This window comes from Misgurnus anguillicaudatus, unplaced genomic scaffold (assembly GCF_027580225.2).
Source record: "Misgurnus anguillicaudatus unplaced genomic scaffold, ASM2758022v2 HiC_scaffold_31, whole genome shotgun sequence".
NCBI classification, from domain to species: Eukaryota; Metazoa; Chordata; class Actinopteri; order Cypriniformes; family Cobitidae; genus Misgurnus; species Misgurnus anguillicaudatus.
The window spans coordinates 2,363,614-2,383,943 of record NW_027395281.1 but is presented as its reverse complement, the minus strand read 5'-3'; the positions used below and the strand labels follow the sequence as shown (position 1 = coordinate 2,383,943).

General features: G+C 34.6%; 2 protein-coding genes across 2 annotated transcripts in view; both read left to right on the top strand.

Moving 5' to 3' along the window:
* The window catches only part of LOC141363027 (titin homolog), a 56,837-nt gene extending 50,605 nt beyond the window's left edge, over positions 1 to 6,232 (top strand). The window contains exons 3-4 of the mRNA XM_073865470.1: positions 3,530 to 3,838; positions 4,739 to 6,232. Coding sequence (XP_073721571.1) covers positions 3,530 to 3,838; positions 4,739 to 4,779 — 350 coding nt within the window. The 3' untranslated portion in view covers positions 4,780 to 6,232. The remainder of the gene's footprint in view (positions 1 to 3,529; positions 3,839 to 4,738) is intronic.
* Positions 6,233 to 8,169: 1,937 nt separating this feature from the next.
* Positions 8,170 to 19,590, top strand: LOC129453852 (uncharacterized). The gene is made up of 4 exons (XM_073865396.1): positions 8,170 to 8,512; positions 11,506 to 11,823; positions 13,763 to 14,083; positions 18,653 to 19,590. The coding sequence occupies exons 1-4, from the start codon at positions 8,476 to 8,478 to the stop codon at positions 18,976 to 18,978; spliced, it is 1,002 nt and encodes a 333-aa protein (XP_073721497.1). The 5' UTR covers positions 8,170 to 8,475; the 3' UTR covers positions 18,979 to 19,590.
* Positions 19,591 to 20,330: the final 740 nt, after the last annotated feature.

Here is a 20,330-nt window from a genome sequence, read left to right as displayed (position 1 = left end):
CTGGATGGAGAATGACGTTCTGCTTGTCTTTTTAAAACTCCCCATACCTCAACCTGTGGAGTTGAGGTCTGAATCCCGTTTACCCTGTGCTTCTTCTAAAATGAATTAGTGACCTTAGATTTGGTACCATGCATTTTTCATTGTACTCCCTTGCCACACCATACAGTTTGGAACACCTCAGAGCCACAAAGATCAATCTTTGTCTCATAACTACAAAGTATAGAGAGTTAGAGACCCAATAGTCTTTACCTTTGAAACTAAATCACACTAGGTGTGTGTTGTGATAAAACATTTCTCTCATTTCAACCAGTACGTAGGATGTTTCTTCATTTGACCAGTAAAAGAAACATCTAATGAGATTTGATCTTAAAATCATGAGCACAGAACCGCGGATGTTATACAGATTGGTGAGCACAGTAAACTATCAACATTACCAGATGATCTTGTGTTCATCTCATTGATTTCATGAGATTAAAGATGATTCATTACTCCATTGATACACTGAAACACAAACACACAGAGTTCAGTTTGTGCTGATGATTTCACTGTTAACCCTTATTTGTGTTTGTAGCTCTTTTACAAATCATTTTATTTCAAAACGGCTTTACAAGCTTTTGTGTGACGTTACATCACACAGCTCAGATAAACTAATACAAAACATTGCAGACTAAAGATAAAAACTCTGTGCTTACACAAACACATTCATGAGACATTTCTAAATGTTGGATGGTTTGGTTCAATTGTGTGATTCTTGTTTTAACAGAAAGCTCTCTGGCGTCTGCTAGATAATGTACCATAACGTGGTTATAACCTTGAATATAAACAACACTATTTGAAGTGCTGGGTTTTAGCCAAATTTGGAATGTATTTGCAACTGTACAAGTTGTTCAGTTGTTCAGATTTCAATACAGCGCTTCTTATATTTAGGTGTCCCTCAAATACACCTTTAGGTTTAACCTTTGGGTCCCAGAGTACTTTGGCATGGTTCACAGTCTGAAACAGTCTTTATCTGTGTTGTTTGGTGACAGCGTTTTAGGGACACGGCATGAGTAGATGAGATAAATGCACCGAATCACGTGCCGCTCCAACTTTCTCCATAGCGCCATTTCGTATGTTTACCCCATTATCTGGACAAAATTTATCTGTGCGTGGTCCCTGCTACTAGGCCAGGGTTTAGATGGATATCACTGCCATCGTGACTACAGATCCATTAATGGGTAAAAGCCGTTTTTCAAAATGGGAGCTGATCGATATAGGCACAACTGCGCGTCCATGTTTTAAAAGCGACGCATAAATAGTGTATTTGCTCCATGTGTTAAAAGGTGGTGGTACGTGGCGCATCGCGTTGTAGTATGACCGGCAGCAAAGTGCTCGCCAATCACTCCAGGTTGGATGGGCTATTATTTCATCCGCAACCGCATCACAAAACTCATCATTCATCTGCCATCTATCCGCACCAACGTTTTTGACCAATTTTCAAAACCAGACCCGGCCATTTTCCGCTGATTGGGCGATGCAAGGTCCATCTCCGATCTCCGATCGGCGCACAGTGACAAAAATAAATAAATAGCCTAAATTAAATGCACAAATTACATAGCCTGCACTGTTTTCATCCTGATTTACCACTTTGTAAAACTTATACCAGGCAACCCTTTTCTGACCTTCCTTATCTTCTATTATACCAGGGGCTGTTTAAATGCTCGATTTTGATTGGCTGGAAGGTGTGCATTAAAACGGTTTAATGCACCAGTAGTTCCAGTCAGTTTGATTACAGTTTAAAATGAATCCACTACTATAAACATTGGTAACCAGTAACACAGTTACACTTGCGTGAGAGTTCTCTACACTTGAGTGAGAGACACACATTTATTTAGGTAGGCTAAATGGATGATTTTGCATATTGTTTAATTTGTATGGTGAATATGGCAATTTTGAGAAATGGGCCTAGGCAAGACGAAAATAGAAGACTTGGAGAAGACAAAAATGAATGACAAAAAGTGGCACAAAGAATTACCACCGGCAGAGCTAGATAAGATTGATGAGAGAGAAAGATGCGTGCGCGAGTTACCTGTGTGCGTCTCTTCTTTAAAGTCTACGACAAAGATGAAGTCAATACGAAAAAGACAACTAAATGGAGTGTTAACACTTTCAGTGACTTTTTGCGCCAAAGACAGAACAATTGTGATTTTGAGATCTACTCTGCTTCTCTTTTAAATGAGACATTGCAGGAGTTTTATGCCTCTGTTCAGTCTACCACTAGGTGCGAATACAGTGTTGCAAGTTTGATGTGTCTCAGAGCAGGTATAAACCATCACATTACAAAATACAACATCATAAGTTGATAAAGACTTCAAGTCAAGCAATGTTGTCTATACCTATAAAATTATAATTTTTTTGTTTTCAACCTCACACTGGAGACCGAAGCACATGTATAAAGTTCAATTTCAATACGTGAAAGCATTACTGAGATATGAAGGACTTCCTGTTTTGGCGGCTTTGACGCACATTCTGTTTGGGCTGTGATGAGGAAAACTGCTTCCAAAAATCAAAAATCCTTCTATTAACTTTTGTGAGGCTTGGTCCAAGGATCATGTACATCCAGTTTAGTCAAAAATTTAGAAAAAATTTGTGACCTGTGAAACTTTTTTCTGTTCAATCCAATATGGCGGAAGAACAATGTGGATCCGTGATGTCATGTCCTCAAGCAACTTAGTCTGGCACTGCCCAAATGTTTGGCACTGCTCTGTGTCAAACGGCCTAGTCGCAGGAGCCAAAAATTAGGGCGGAATAATATTAAGAAGAAAACTTATGAAGAACATTAAGTGTGCTTTTTGCGAGCACTGGGAGACCCAAGCATTTCGAGTATGTGTTGCTAACTTATCAAGCTTGTCTCTTTCACCTTACTTTTCAATTGTAAATTAATTAAATCTCGCTTCTAAATAAATCTTGTTTCCAATCATAGTTATATCTTTATATATTTTTTCTGTGTCATTTAAGTCCCACTTGAATGCTCCTCAATGAGAGGTGGTCCTTCTGTGTCCAAAATATTTTAAAGATATCCTGAGACAAGGTTTTCAAACTGACAGCTCCCATTGAAATACAGCTTTGGTTTTCCGAGTTGGAAGCGGTAACTAAGAGGGGCGGGGCTTTGCGATAGGTCAATTCAAAACTCAACGATGAATGGATCATTACGAGTTACCAGCAACATCACAATATTTGTCTGACATCACAATCTTACTATTACAATCTTAACATGATTATAAACAACTGCTCCTTCAGATCCATTTAAGTCACTCCTCTGACTAGACATCAGGGGGCGGAGTCAACTATACATTGATGTACCGTGTCTTTCTGGGGGGATCATATGAAAAAGTGTGTTTTAAGCTATGAAGCTTGCAGGATGTATTAATGATATTGTTATATGTGAAAAGATGAAGGCAAATTTGATTCCCAAAGTCATGACCTCTTTAATGAAATGTGTAATAATGTTTATTTTTCTCTCCTGTGTTTCTGTCTGCTTCTATCACAGATCAAATTATGTCAGTGGCTGAAGGAGATTCTCTCACTCTACCTGGTGCTAAAAAGAAACTACTGATAGGGACTAAGATGGAGTGGAAGTTTAACAATCGTGTGATTACAACTGGAAATATGAGACAGGATGCAGGGATCATTAAAATTAATGGTGTTGATTCGCAATTTAATGGCAGACTGGTACAGGATCCTTTTCGTGGATCTCTCACCATCAGTAACATTTCAAAGGAGGATATTGGACTCTATGAAGTAAACATCACCAACAAAAATGAAACATCACACAACAGATTCCATGTTGATGTGATTGGTAAGTAGTAAAGCTGTATTTTTTCTTTAGTTTTTTGGGTGGGCAGAATGAACCTTAAAAACTACTAAAAACCTTGAAAAAAATCCTATTGACTTTCTATGGTTGGATTTCAAGGTTAGGATCCATGGCGAAAAATAATAGAACGCAACTTGTCATGAAAAGCAGATTAAATGTGAGACGTGATGATGCACTAGAATCACAATAAATGTTCCCTATATAATAGTTCACTATATATCACACTGGGTGTGTGCTGTGATAAAGCAAACATTATTTTACATTTAACCTGTATTTAGGATTATTTTCCTTCATATAATGATATTTGAGGGTAAAATCATGTTCACAATACCGCTAATGTTAAACAGATTAGTGACACAGTAAACTAACAACACTAATAGACCATCTTGTGTTCTTCTCATTGATTTAATGAGATTAGAGATGATTTATTACTCCACTGATACACTGAAACACAAACACACAAGACATCTAAACTGATTCTTCATTCACTTATTGAGTTCAGTTTGTTTAACAGGAAGCTCTCTGGCATCTGCTAGATAATGTACCAGATAAGATTGCAATTTAAAATCATAACTGTTGATCTGATGTCTTCTAGATCTTAATTTACCCTGAGGAATCATGTTTTTTTTCTTGTTATTCACACTGAGCAGTTTCTATTGGCCATACAAACATCTGTATTTGGTTCACATCTTTACAGACATGTAACTGTATGTTTATTATATCAGGGCACAGTTGTGATTCAACACATCAGACATCAACTACACATGAAAGAAATTTACACAAAATCCTTTACAGTGAACAGTGTTATAAATATCCAGTAGAATCAACACTTACATGATCATTTTTCATTTCTCATTTTTGTGATTCTGTTCATTTATTTTTCAGCAAAAGAACCGACGGCTGGGGATCCTCTGTTGAATGTTTGATGAGGTGATAGATGTTCAACATCATGAGTAATTCATCATCAACATCTACAGTAACAAATCAGTTTTACTACATTCATGATCACTTCTGTTAAAATAAGAAATTAACCATTTATGTGCTGTTGGGTTCAAGTGATAAAAAAATGTTTAAGATGATAAACAGTGAAATCAACTTTCATTTATATGTCGTCCACATTGATCAATGATTGGAATGTGTTTATTTGAGTTTTTTTTACATTTTATATCCGTTACTCACCTCACATCATATTAACAGTTTGACTGTGATATCTTTGATAGTGTGTGATTATAGACAGTATTACTTTAATATCTGATGATGATGATGATATATACATTACATACAGTTAGATGATCTGTGTGTACACCTGTACTCTTTCTCTAACCTGACAATAATCTGATTTTCTGTTAACATCAAAAACAACTTCATATTGATCTGTGTGTTCAGTAAAGATGATAATCTGTCTTTATTATTATGAAGGAGATTATAAAAGTTCAGTGTGGATTTAAAATACACATCATTGATAAACATTTTACGTTATTTAGTGCTAATTCAGTTTGAGGTTTTTATTATTGAAGTTCATATTCATTTAGTTTTATATTTTTCATTATATTTTGCTACATTAACTAGTTATGCTTAAATATGTTTCCTTAAGTAAATCTGTTCTGTGATCAGATCTGAATGTAAAATTGTAAATATAAATTCAGACTCTCAGTACAGATACAAAAAACCTTTCATATAGCACTTGACTGACTAACACAACTCATTTTACTCATAAGATAACCAATGTTACTAAACTGCACCGAAGTTTCTGTTTTAGGTTTGTAATCCAGTATTAAATATGACTTGTAGCTACAGTATGTGAATCTTTTCTGCTTGTTATTAATCTCATTTTTATTTCACTTTACAGCATGTAATCGTCATTTAAATGAATACATATACATGTAACCGTATTGATAAAAAGTTTTGTCTTATTTCAGTTCTCGAGTGGATAAACGCTGATTATTTTGCTTTTAAATGGATAGTTCACCCAAAAAAGAAAATTCTCTCATCATTTACTCTCATGTTGTTACAAACCTGTATATATTTCTTTGTTTTGATGAACACAAAAGAAGATATTTTGAGATGTTTGTAATCAAACGGTTCGTGAATCCCATTTACTTCCACAATATTCTTTTATACCTACTATGGAAGTGATTGAGGTCCATGAACGATTTGGTTACAAACATTTCTCAAAATATCTTCCTTTGTGTTCATCAGAACAAAGAAATATATACAGGTTTGTAAATGATGACAGAAGTTTCATTTTTGGGTGAACTATCCCTTTAAAATGTAAAAGAGTGAAGGCATGCCAGCTTTGTTTTGAAGTTAAGCTTTAATAAGTACAAATAAATGTACTGTGTGTTATTATCTTTATTAATAAAAATGATGTGAAACATCTTTCTTTGTGTTGACTCATAAATGTTTTGTGATTGATGTGAAGAACAGAAAGTAAAGTTTTTAAACACATCAAGACATCAAACATGAATTATAGATGAAAGATAAACACAACAAACACTTTACCACAATCTAACACAAGATCACCTCAATCTCTTCACAGATAAACTACATACATTATTTATATGATTGAACCTTTATGTCAAGATATGAAAACCTCAGTTACATAAAAAATCCACCATAATGATGAACATTTTATAGTTTTCCGTTAAACTCTTCGGTATGAGATCTCTAATCAAACTAAATATTTCAAAGATCAACTAAACTTTCTATGAGCAAAACTACATTTGAACATTACAAGTCGTTCATTAAATTTGGTAACCTAGTACAGGTTATGGTATTAATATTAAATGCCATCAGGTTTTATTTCTAATAGTTTATCTAGGACATCACATGTTTTTGGAGGCTCACATCTGCAGTTTATCAGATAAAATATTAAAGGTCAGTTTGACAGATAGGGTTTAAGTCAATCTCAGACTAAAATACATTAACTGTCTTATTCTGAAAACAGCTATACTGACAAAATCAAATATATCATTTTTTGTTTAAGATGCACACCAGTATTGTTTTTTGTAAAGTATGTTTGTAAAACTTTTATAATATAACTAAGACCTAGACCGGGTTAAATGTATCAAACTGACCCAATGTGATCAGAAAGTGTGTTTATCCCTGGAGAACTCAAAAATCCTTCTCTCATCATCAATTAACATTGGCCAAATTTGACCCGTGAGTTTTCCAGGGTTATCATTCATGAGCTGTTCAAAAGCAGTTCTAATGCTGTTATCATAAAATTAAATTAATTGATTGTTTGATAACTGAGTGATTAGTGTGTTTTCATGTTTAAACACTAGATGGTGCTGCAGTGTAATCTGCATTAGGATAAAATCAATAATTATACTGTATGAGATATAAACATAAAGTTCTGTATGTAAATAAACAGATTCATAAGACTTTTGATCATTTACTGTAAATGCGACTTTGAGCAACACAACCATCAAACTCTTTTGAACAGTAGCATAAACACATATATAATATGAATTAACATAAACCTGACAAAATGCAAAACTTTGTCTATTGTGAATGCTGTTGACACATAATGTACACTGTAAAAAAATTCCGTAGAAATTGCAGCTGGGTTGCCGGTAATTTACCGTAGATTTACATTTATGTTATTTACTGGCAAGAGTTTGTTCAAAGTTAAATGAACATTAAACATTTACAAGTCTTTGTCTTTACAGAGTAAAACTTAAAAAAAACAGCATCAAGCAAAACATTCTGAGAAACAAAATCTGAAGCAAAAAACAGAAAAAGGTTGATGATGATTTCTGATTCCCAGAATGCTTTGCATGAGGCTGTTATTGTATAGTTTTATTCTGTAAAGATAAAGACTTGTTAATATTTAAAATTTATTTAACTTTGAACAAACTCTTGCCAGTAAATAACATAAATGTAAATCTACGGCAACCCAGCTGCAATAACATCGAAATTTCTACGGAATTTTTTTACAGTGTAGATATAGCATAAAGACATGAAAGTGTTCGTAAATGTCATTCAAAACGCCAGCTTCCTCAGGCGAATTAAAAGATTTTTGTGCTAGGATTGTAAAATCAGTCAGTGTAGTTGGTGTTTTGATCAAATCATCAATTTAATCTAATCTCGTAGCCTAATCAGGGCCGAACGCAGGATTTTATAAATACCGAGGTCCATGTATGTAGGCTCTTTTTTCTAGAGCAAAAAATCTTATTTTCCTGCTCTACATATATTAATTTTAATACATCAAAAAACTAAATAAATTAACAAACTGAGCAATCTGAACAAACACAATTTAAAAAACAATTCTCACTTACATATTCTCTTTTTAAGACCTGTCAAATTATTCAAATATAGTTTTGTTTACACATATTTAAGTTAACAAAGGTTATAAAAAATAACCTACAGAAATCGTTCGGGGAAGATTCTCTTTGGGTTCTTATTATAAATATAACCTACAGGTAACGTTTCCAGAACGTTCTTATTTGGTTTCCAAAAAATAACCAAATGGGAAACATATGGGAACTTTAGGGGAACGTTCTGTGTTTGCTGGGTTGGTAGCATCCACGGGTGCGGCTCCGCTCCGGAACAACAAAGAGACACAACCGAGAGAATTTAAGTATTTAATTTGTTACATTTAAGTATTTTACAGCAGAATGATGACCATTTTCGTGTTTGCATTATTTGTGTGCGGTAAGTGTTTGATTTTCTTACTTTTTCTCACTTTAGTTTTACTTTCGTTTTAGCAGTATTTCAAGCCTTAAATAAAGTCAGTAATCAAGAATGGAAACATGACAGGAAAATAAAACATAGCAAAGGATCCGTGTACCCAGCTAGAAATAAAAAGTTCTAAGAACGTTCCCTGAAAGTTCCCGAATGTTCCCAAAAACATTCTGCCAACGTTAAAAGCGGCTAGTTTTTTTTAAGTTCTAGGAACGTTTCTGTTGTCTGAACGTTAGAGTAATGTTACATTTTACCATTTTTAAACGTTATGACAATGTCATGTTTTAATGTTCACACAATGTTTAAAACAACAGCTGTTTATTATATTGACTTGTTTAATTGTTATGTAAATGATAGAGAATGATTGCATTTTATTATTTTATAAAACATTATTTCTGTATGCAGTAAATATATTGCTGTAGAAAACTCAATTCACTTACTAGGTTTAGATGTTGATGTTTGTTTCATTTTAAGTCACCCTTATTGTGATTCGTGTTTGTTTTAGTTGGTCTCTTGACACTTGACTTTTTGCCTACTAGTTTTTTCCTGGTTGTGTTAACTTTGTGGTAATGCACCACAATTGTTATGAAAAGTTATTAGTGTATTTCTGTGGTTGTTGGTACATAATGGTAAAGATCATCACCTAGTTCATTTACTAATCAAAAGTTTATTTTCTGCCAATATTGTATATTAGATCCAACTCTTTCACAGCAGTTTGTCATTAAGGAGTTTTAGAAACTTTGGACAAAAAATATCCGATGTATAGTTGGGATGCCCAAACATCAAGAATCAGACTATGAATCTCAACCATGGTGACAATTAAAATTGTTAAAAAAATCCTTATTTATCCATGCCGCAGTGCATGCTGGGAGTCCTGAATGAGGTTTGTAATTTGTTAATACCCAGCATGCATTGCAGCATGAAGTTTTTCATTTAATTGTCACCATGATTGAGATTCATAGTCTGATTCTTGATGTTTGTGCATCCCAGTTATACAGCAGATATTTTTTGTCCAAAGTTTCTAAAACTCCTTAATGACAAAATGCTGTGGAAGTGCTGGATCTCATTTACATTTTTGACAGAAAATAAAGTTTTGATTAGTAAATGAATTAGGTGATGATCTTTACCATTATGTACCAACAACCGCAGAATAACACTATTAACTTGGCATGTTCATAACAAATGTGGTGCATTAACACAAAGTTAACACAACCAGGAAAAAACTAGCAAGCAAAAAGTCAAGTGTCAAGAGACCAACTAAAACAAACACTAATCACAATAAGGGTGACTTAAAATGAAACAAAACATCAACATCTAAACCTAGTAAGTGAATTGAGTTTTCTACAGCAATATATTTACTGCATACAGAAATAATGTTTTATAAAATAATAAAATGCAATGTTTCTCTATCATTTACATAACAATCAAACAAGTCAATATAATAAACAGCTGTTGTTTTAAACATTGTTTGAACATTAAAACATGACATTGTCATAACGTTTAAAATGGTAAAATGTAACATTACTCTAACGTTCAGACAACAGAAACGTTCCTAGAACTTAAAAAAAACTAGCCGCTTTTAACGTTGGCAGAATGTTTTTGGGAACATTCGGGAACTTTCAGGGAACTTTCAGGGAACGTTCTTATTTCTAGCTGGGTACCTTCGGATAATTCGTTTATTCGTTTTTGTCTTCAAAACTGACAAACGAATAAACCGCTCATTTATAACGGTCCGTACCGTTTGGTCAAGGGCATAAGTAAAAAAAAAATAGTCTTCAGAGCCACTTGTCGAAGGATGATTAGGGCGACATTTTGAAGTAAAAAAAATAGTATTTCCGTTAAAATAAAACAACTTTTATTGCTATTTAGCACAATTTTTCTCCAGCACTTTTTATAAATTAAATGCAAGCAGACACTATACAAACAAACCACAAAATATGTCCACCCTGTCATGGACAAATTCAATGTGCATTTTCATGACAGGGTGGACATTTTTTAGCTAAAGTTAGGATTTAATGAACACATGATGTAGCTGCAGTTAGCTGAGTGGTTTATTGTTAAAGCTGACTGCACTGTTTAATATATATATTTTGATTTTCTGCAAAGTTTTAGGTTAATTAATATTTCATAATGACAGCGTGGACATGTTGTAAACACCCAACTACAAACACAATTTGATGAAAATAAGGAAAAATAAGTGTAGATTACTGTGTGTGTGCAGCAGATGTTCGTCCAATTAAAGAAAATTTTATAAAATGGGAAAACAAGAGACTTATCAGTGTACTTGAATGTGCGTAAATGTTTGGCCATTTATAATTAAATCTAAGAATTATTATTTTGGATTTTATTCATGATGACTCGGTGATTACGAGGACAGCAAATGGCACTTAATAGTGATATTGACTCTCTTATTATGGGATCTGCTTGCCTGTACACAGAATGTTTTATTAATAAAATGTTTGCTGAATTTGGTGTTATCACTGTATAAATCCATTAGGACATATTTAGCATTTTCTTTCAGGGTCTTTCTAAGCACATTTCCCTCATATTGTTTTAGAATTAAGGCCGGTATGTAATGTGGTATCTGCTTTGCAGATCTGCTTGTTTACATGATCAAAACACGTTTTATGACATTATTCTCAAAATATAATGACTTTATTCTTTATTGTAACTTTATTTATTGTTGACTTTATTCTCAATATATTGTGGCTTTATTCTCATTATATTGACTTTATTCTCGAAATATTATAACTTTATTCCCATAATGTACATATTTTAACTTTATTCTTGAAAAACTACTAGTTAAATCTCACATTACAATGACTTTAATCTCGAGATGTTTTTATTTTAGCTTTGACCCTAATCCTCCTTCCTAGTTTATTGCTGTGTAGCATTAATTATTTATTTAAATGAATGCTGATGTCTACGCGAATATTTGTAATACTACTTGTTTATTTCTTCAGGTGTGTTTGGTGAGTTTGTGTCAGTGATGGAGGGAGATTCTGTCACGTTATCTGTCAGTCTCAGTGAAACACAAAGAAAAGAGGGAATCTCCTGGAAGTTTGGACCTCAGTACACCACTATAGCTGAAATTGACGTTGCTGACAATATTATCCGTTTATATAGTGACAGAGCTGATGGGAGATTCAGAGGCAGACTGAAGCTGGATCACAGTGGATCTCTCACCATCACAAACATCAGAACCACAGACTCTGGACCTTATAAAGTGACCCAAACCAGCACAGACAACCAAATCAGTGTATTCAACATTAATGTCTATGGTGAGTAAAGAAGAAGTGGTGAATATCTGATGGTCTTAATACATGTGTCAGTGAGGGATCAACTGATAATATGTGAATGTTAATGAGCTAAACCAACGTTGCATTAACTTGTGTGTAGATTAACTGGTTGCTAAACAAAATTATCAAATAAATATTTTATTTATATTTAACTCTGACTTCAGTTGATAGGAACTCTTTAAGGTTGGAAGTGAAATATTTTAACTGGGGAATACTGTAAAAAGTTCCACTTAAAAAAGTAAGTTACCTTGTTGATTTAAATTTTTGAGTTCTTTCAACTTAAAAATGTTAATTGACTAATGCTGCATTCAGACTGCAAACGTTCATTGTAATGTGAGTGTCGATCAGACTCGCATCACATGTTTTACTAAGTGAAGAACAGAGAAGAGATCTCGCATCAGACTATCAGGATCAAATTATTATAACATTTCTCTTCAGACATTATTCGGATCTGTTCTGAAGAAAATGTCTGATGTGATTTTGTTCTGTTTGTGTCTGTTTGGTAAGATATATTACCAATTCTCTGGTACTTTTCTGTTTACTATAAATTATGTTTATTTAGTCTGCTGGTACACAAATGATGCTCGCAAGATTAATATTAGTCTGAAATCACAAATACATCAAAATAAATTCTGTTGTCCTAAAAAAATGTAGAAATGTAGAAAAGAGCAGGTGTTATAAAAATACAACAACCCTTAAGAAAATTAAAGGAACAGTATGTAAGAAATGTATATCAATTAATCATAAAATGGCCCTGATATGTTACTAGACATTAAAGCAACACCAAAGAGTTTTTTTACCTTAAAATAACGTTTCCAAAAAAGTTTCAGTGTTTCATCCACTCAAAACAGGGTGAACGGCACTTTCACATTCGCTTTGCAGCCCTCTATCGGCCAAAACCGCACTAAAGAAGTTTCCAACCGTCGGGTAGTGGTCCTGTAGTTCGAGTGAAAACTACAAAAACTTGCTTTACGGCAGACCTACAATCCAATCAGAGCCAGCTATACTGCAGTATTTACGACAGTGCTAATGAACAATTACGCTTCTAACCTGTAGGGGGAGCAAAGAGCAATAAGTCTTTAGTGTTGCTTTAAGAAATAGTTTTCATTTCAAATACTTATATCACTGACAAGAGTTGTCTGTCCAGGATATTGTCATTTAAAAATTATAGTTGCAGCCCTCAACTGATGTTTATGTTGTCATTTTGTGTATTGGCCACCAGTTTTTTGTGATTGCAGTACCAGTTTTAGCCACAAGTTTTGTGATTGCAATACCAGTTTTGGCCACAATCCTACATACTGTTACTTTAACAATGTTTTACCACAAATAAAACAACATGGCTATTTAAACTATTGTAACCACAGTTTAACCATGCATTTTTTACAGAATCCATTGTTTAATAAAAAAAAACTGTGGTAAACAAATGGTAATCAGTAATTTCCATGCCATTAATTAAACACGCATTTAAAATATAGTGTGGCTATAGATTTAATCACAAGTTCACATGGGGGTTTGTGCTCACTCATTTTTATTTACAGCAGTCGTTTAGTGTTTTTATATAACCAAAATTCATTATTACAACAGTAAAACCATGATTATGTTAAATTTACCATGGTTTTGCTACAGTAACCATATATTAAATGTGATACCTATAAACCATCTTTTTGCAAATAGCCAAAAATGTGCAAATATGCAAAAAAAAAAATGTGTATATTACACTTTACTATAAAAACATGGTAAATTAATTTTCATAAAGATTTTTTTTCCAGACGTCAGTGGGATTCAGTTGAGTGTTGTGTTTTGTTCTTGTGTATATACAGGGTTTACAAATTGCGTGCAAATATACAGTTATATTAAATTATTCTCAAATGAATTCAGATGGCAACAAGAATGTTTGTAATACTTGTTGTTTATCTTTCAGGTGTGTCTGGTAGTGAGTCTGTGTCAGTGATGGAGGGAGATTCTGTCACTTTATCTGTCAGTTTCACTGAAACACAGATTAAAGAGGGAATCTCCTGGAAGTTTGGACCTCAAGAAAGGACCATAGCTGAAATCGAGGTTGGTGACAATAACATCCGTTTATATGAAGAGAGAGTTGATGGGAGATTCAAAGGCAGATTGAAGCTGGATCACAGTGGATCTCTCACCATCACAAACATCAGAACCACAGACTCTGGACTTTATAAAGTGACCCAAACCAGCACAGACAACCAACTCAATGTATTCAATCTTACTGTTTATGGTGAGTAAAGAATAAAGTAAGTGGTGAATATCTGTGAATGAGCTAAACCAATGTTGCACTAACTTGTGTGTAGATTAACCGGTTGCTAAACATAATTATAAAATAAATATTTTATTTATGTTTAACTCTGACTTCAGTTGATAGGAACTCTTTAAGGTTGGAAGTGAAATATTTTAACTGGGGTGGGGTATACTGTAAGAAATATTTTTTTTGGTTCCACTTATAAAGTAAGTTACCTTGTTGCTTTTGAGTTCTTTCAACTTAAAAATGTTAATTGACTAACGTTGCATTCAGACTGCAGAGACTAGCAGTAGCAGAGTGATGCAATCTCATTCGTTTCAATGGAAGCTTAGCGACTTCCTGCAACAGTGACTGCTGGCGACAGGAGGGGGCGTGTCCAGTCACGCGACAAAGTTAAGAAAAGTTAAACTTTATGCAATTAATATGTGACTTTCGGGAGCTACCAATGAGAGCGAAGCAGTGGAGTTCCCATCATCTGTTTCTCGTCAGTTACTGAAACAGACTGAACACGTTTGTTTATAACAACCAGATTTAGAAACGCCTCCTAATGACCTGACAAGAGAAAGAATGTAATGTGTATGAGGCATTTGGGGAGGTTCACATTTTTACAAATTAAGTAAATACATAAAAAACACAAGACACAGATGGAAATCAGTGGTTATATTGTCGTGAAATTTTAGCCGCATCAAATAATACTCACTAAGAGTGAAAGTCAAAGATCACACAGACACACTGTCAACAGAATTTTCTTTGTCTGAATTTAACATATTCTATAGAATAGGCTCTCACTCCCTGGTGCCAGAAGTTTAAACCGAGAGCCCCGTTTACAAGGTTGAGCACATATTTATAGTAAGATACTGAAAAACACAGTCATCCCATCTCCACCCATGAACCAAAGATCTCATCTTAGTTCCAGCGTCACTTAGAAAATAAACCTTCAATTTATCAATGACTAAGAAACATATCAGTTGAAGCACATCTGGTCAAATAGAAGAAATTATTTTGTTCTCAGTGAGGCTCTACCGTTTACTGAGTTTTTCCACTTGTTTATCATTTGTTACTTATCTCATTCACTAGCCCCCCTTTATCTTATCTGGTAGGACTTTGCATAATGTCCTAGTCTTTGGACATTTTACTACTGAACAGATGGAAAGAACAGAAATCTTTCACTAGAACAGAAGAACAGGATTTAGCATTTAACAATTATAAGTTCATAAACTATAATAAAAATAAAAATGAAAAATCTTTACTACAATATGTAAATAAATGTTAATTGTTTGGTTGAAATTATTGCTAAGGACAATTCGGTGTTTACTGGATATTGGTAGGGACATGTCCAGCATCCCTCAACATTGTAATTTGTCACCCCGCAATGTTTAACACTCTGGGGTCCTTAAAGGTATAGCGGAGGATTTTCTTTTTCCGGGTGGGTCATCAAGACTATTGGTCATCCTAGTTGTCAGTCATTCTGGTGATATGTTTACGTAAGGCACAGAAAGGCCTCTGAAGAAAAAAACAAAACCAGAATGTTTTTGGAGAATATTTCACACAGGTTGGGCTTCCCACTGATGAGAATTAGTTGCGAAGTTTCTGCTTGACAGGTAAAGTTTGCAATTTGGAGAAATCCATTTAAAATCACTGCTAGTAAAAGTTGTAAGCTATGTTAATGTAGGAATACATAGTGTGAAGCGTCAGAATATGAATACCCAGGCTTATCTCTTAACCCCTGATTAAATAGGAACAGTGTGAAAAGCATGTGACGACTTGCCCCGAAGTCATTATGACAACTTGCCCCAAACTGACACGTTTGCTAATGTTGGCTAAATATCACGGTTAGCTCAATATAGCACATCAGCTATTGTCTTCTCTATTTTGTGCAAAATAAATGTTTTTAAATTAATTCAAAGTTGTATTGCATAAAATGTAAAGTTCAATTTTTTTACTTTTATGCCAAAAAAATACGAAAATTGTGCTTCTATCAGATTGGAGCAATCTTGACCACATGTGAACACGAAGTTGACTATAAAAGAAGTCGTCACACAAAGTGGCTTTTTGTTGAAGTTATGAAGAGTGTTACAACTTACCCGTGTGACAACTTACCCCGCTCTCCCCTGTATGTACAGGGTTTACAAATGCATACAAATACTGTATATAGTTATAGTAAATTATTTATTTAAATGAATGCAGATGACTACAGGAATGTTTGTAATACTAGATGTTTATGTTTCAGGTGTGTCTGGTAGTGAGTTTGTGTCAGTGATTGAAGGAGATTCTGTCACTTTATCTGTCAATCTCAATGAATCACAGATTAAAGAGGGAATCGCCTGGAAGTTTGGACCTCTAGAAATTAACGCACCAGAAACAACCATAGCTGAAATAGAAGATAAAGGAAATCATTTCCGTTTCTACAAAGATAGAGCTGAAGGAAGATTCAGATACAGACTGAAGCTGGATCACACTGGATCTCTGACCATCACAAACACCAACATCACACACACTGGACTTTATCAACTAATCAACACCAAAACAAACACCAAACTCAAAACATTCAACATTACTGTCTATGGTGAGTAAAGAATACAGTAAGTGGTGAATATCTGATGGTCTTAATACAGGTGTCAGTGAGGGATCAACTGATAATGTGTGAATGTTAATGAGCTAAACCAGTGCTTCTCAATTATTTTCTGTCACGCCCCCCCCCAGGAAGAGGTAAACATTTCGCGCCCCCCAACTCTCCGCCGTGACTGTAAATAGTATAATTTGCCTATACAATTACACATCTGCAAAACATTGTATCCTTATTAACATTGAGAAAACACAAAAAGAAAACAAAAAAAGAAATATCGATCAACTTACAACAAAGAATAACTTTATTAACATTGTTTTTTAGTCTGTAACAGAAAATACTTAAAATGCATCAATTTGCCTGAAATAAAAAAATCAATCCTTATTTAAAGTATAATATTTTTTGACCATTTGATACTGAAAAATTAAATATAATCAATAAATAACACAAGCGGTTTACAGCGTGATTGGGGTGTAATGTCTGTAAAAATCACTTCCTGAAAAAGTATTTTCCTTGGGATCTCGCTTGCCCCCCCTGGTGTCGCTTCGAGCCCCCCCCTGGGGGTCCCGTCCCACTATTTGAGAAGCACTGAGCTAAACCAACATGGCACCAACTAAAAGACATTATCAAATAAATTATCAAATAAATATTATATTTATATTTAACACATAGGAACTCTTTAGGTTGAAAGTTAAATTTTTTATCTGGAGTACACTGTAAAAAAGTTTTTTTTTTGGTTCCAGTTAAAAAGTAAGTTACCTTTTTGCTTTAAAATTTTGAGTTCTTTCAACTTAAAAATATGAATCGACTAACAGTTGAATAATGCTGCATTCAGACTGCAGACACTAGCAGTAGCAGAGCAATGCGACTTCCTGCGACAGCACGGCAGAAGTGGGGCCACTTTTCAGTCCGGGAGTTTCAGGCCCAAGACCGCCCCATTTTTTCCAAATTAGCACTTTTTCCAAATTGTATAAATGAAACTTAATTTAAGTTCAGCACTTAATTTTGTGTAGTTTTTATTAAAACCATGGTTCAACAAATAATGTAAAGGTTAAATAATAATTCACTTATTCACTACCAAAAATAATTAGTAATTAAAATAAAATAATAATAAAAAGTAATTTTACTGCATACACAGATCAAGCTTGAGTTTTGTTATAAATATTAAACTGCATAAAATAGACGTTTTCTCAATTCTTAGAATGCAAAGAATGGACTTGCGTTCTCGTGGAGATCGGTCTTGCTAGGCGACCTTGAAAGAACGAACTCCTGCTGTTCACATGACCTCCCCAGATTTCAACGCGCAAGTCTGCACTCGATGCATCCTCGATATCAAGAACTCATCCGGGTATTTTCACGCGTCCTCTACTTGCGTTCTTGAGAATTGGAATTGAACTTCGACTGTTAATGATGACGTAGAGCGAGGACACAAGGACGCAAGATCGCTGAAGAACGCATATTGAGAAACAGCCAGAGTCTATGAATCGTCATGGGGTGATACAGAAAAGGCTAATATTTTGATTACATTTTATAATTTGCTTGTGAATAGGTTGTGAACGGTATTAGCCGAACAATTACGTTGCTAATGCAAATCATTACTAGGCCTATCTCTCTTTACCTGTCGCCACTTGTGTTTGTCCTCTTGAAAATAAATCGGTAAGCTTGGCACATTTGGCAGCGTCCCCCTCCAATGTCTTTCTATTCTTCAACCTGGCATTTACAGCCCCTCCTGGCCTTTTCCTCACACCCATCCTCCCTGAAACGCGTACCGTAGTGCCAGCCCATCCCTAGAGAAGATAGACTCACTAATGTGACAAATGTAAAAAAAAAAAACTCAACCGGCCCAAAAGTGAAGCGGCCCATCTTGAAATATATACAGGGTTTACAAATTGCATGCAAATATATAGTTATAGTAAATTATTTATTTAAATGAATGCGGATGGCTATAAGAATCTTTGTAATACTTGATGTTTGTGTTTCAGGTGTGTTTGGTAGTAAGTTTGTGTCAGTGATGGAGGGAGATTCTGTCACTTTATCTGTCAGTCTTAGTGAAACACAGATCAAAGAGGGAATCTCCTGGAAGTTTGGACCTCGAGAAATCACCATAGCTGAAATTGAGGTTGGTGACAATAACATGCGTTTATATGAAGATAGAGCTGATGGGAGATTTAAAGGCAGACTGAAGCTGGATCACAGTGGATCTCTGATCATCACAAACATCAGAACCACAGACTCTGGACTTTATAAAGTGACCCAAACCAGCACAGATAACCAACTCAATGTATTCAATCTTACTGTTGTTGAGTAAAATGAAAATTGTCCTACCTTTTGAAATATGTATCACACTATTTTACGATATAACCTTTTGAAACCTTTAAAAAAACAAAAGTAAGTTGTATTAAGCTATAACCTTGAAAACGACTAATAACCTGTAGTTTGTTATTTACTACTACAAGATATTGTAAACACTGAGTTTGAAAAGTATATGCATGATACATTACATGAAGCATGTTTTAAGAAGACAACTACACGATACTGTATTAATGCTTTTTTGGAAGTAGAGTAAAGGGAAAAAACATCTATTAGAAAGAATAATGCATTTAACCTATAAAAGATAAATAAAGGAACAAAGAATGAGTTACCATCAGATGGGATATTTTACAGACAGTGAAGAATGCAGTGCAGGCGAGCCCAAAGACTGAGAACAAAAAATACAGGCATTTTATACTTTTCTCTTGAAGGTCTTCCCCAAGGACTGTGACATCACCGAAGGGGAATTTAGACTTGGCAACTCGTCTATAAAAGGATGAAGTTTTTACCAAAGAAACCAGATGCAACCTCCATTCAGGACAGTCAGATTATCTATTTTAAATTATTGTATTAGTCTTTGTACTTTTATTTTTACTTAGTACAAAAATGTTTTTATTTTCAATTATCACTGAATTGTATTAATAAAACTTATAAAAGACAAGAAGAGGTCTGCTTGCTTCTACTAGAACCTTAGCGGTAACGAACGACCTATGGAAAAAAGTCTCTTTGGTGAATGGGTAAATTGTGTAACAATATTATAAATAAGTGGTCTCCGAGGTGTTGGACGAGGAAATGGGTTTTTAGCCGATTCTTAAAGATTGCTACAGAGTCAGCAGATCTTGTCGCAACCGGCAGATCATTCCACAGATGAGGAACAGCTCCAGAGAAGGTACGCAATAGTGATTTTTTCCCTTTTGGGGATGGCACCACAAGCTGTTGCCCGGTGGCAGACCGCAGAGATCTAGAGAGTACATAAGTCTGTATAAGCGCTTGATGGTAAGGGGTTGCTGACCCAGTGGGGGTTTTAAAGGCCAGGAGCAGAGCTTTTTGGGTGAACTATGCCTTTAATCCAGGACCAGGCCTTAGTTAATTTAGGACATTTAAGTAGTTTTAACAAACATACCTAACAAAAAACAATGCTGTTGTGCATCTTGAGACAAAACAAGAGCACTGATATACACTACTGCAAGTATACTAAAGTATATCAAAATTAAATATATTTATCATACTATTTTTTCACCAGGGTCTACAAGGTTTAGGGGTGTGCAGGCCAGTCAAGTTCCTCCACACCAAACTCGCTCATCCATGTCTTTATGGATCTTGCTTTGTGCACAGTCATGTTGGAACAGG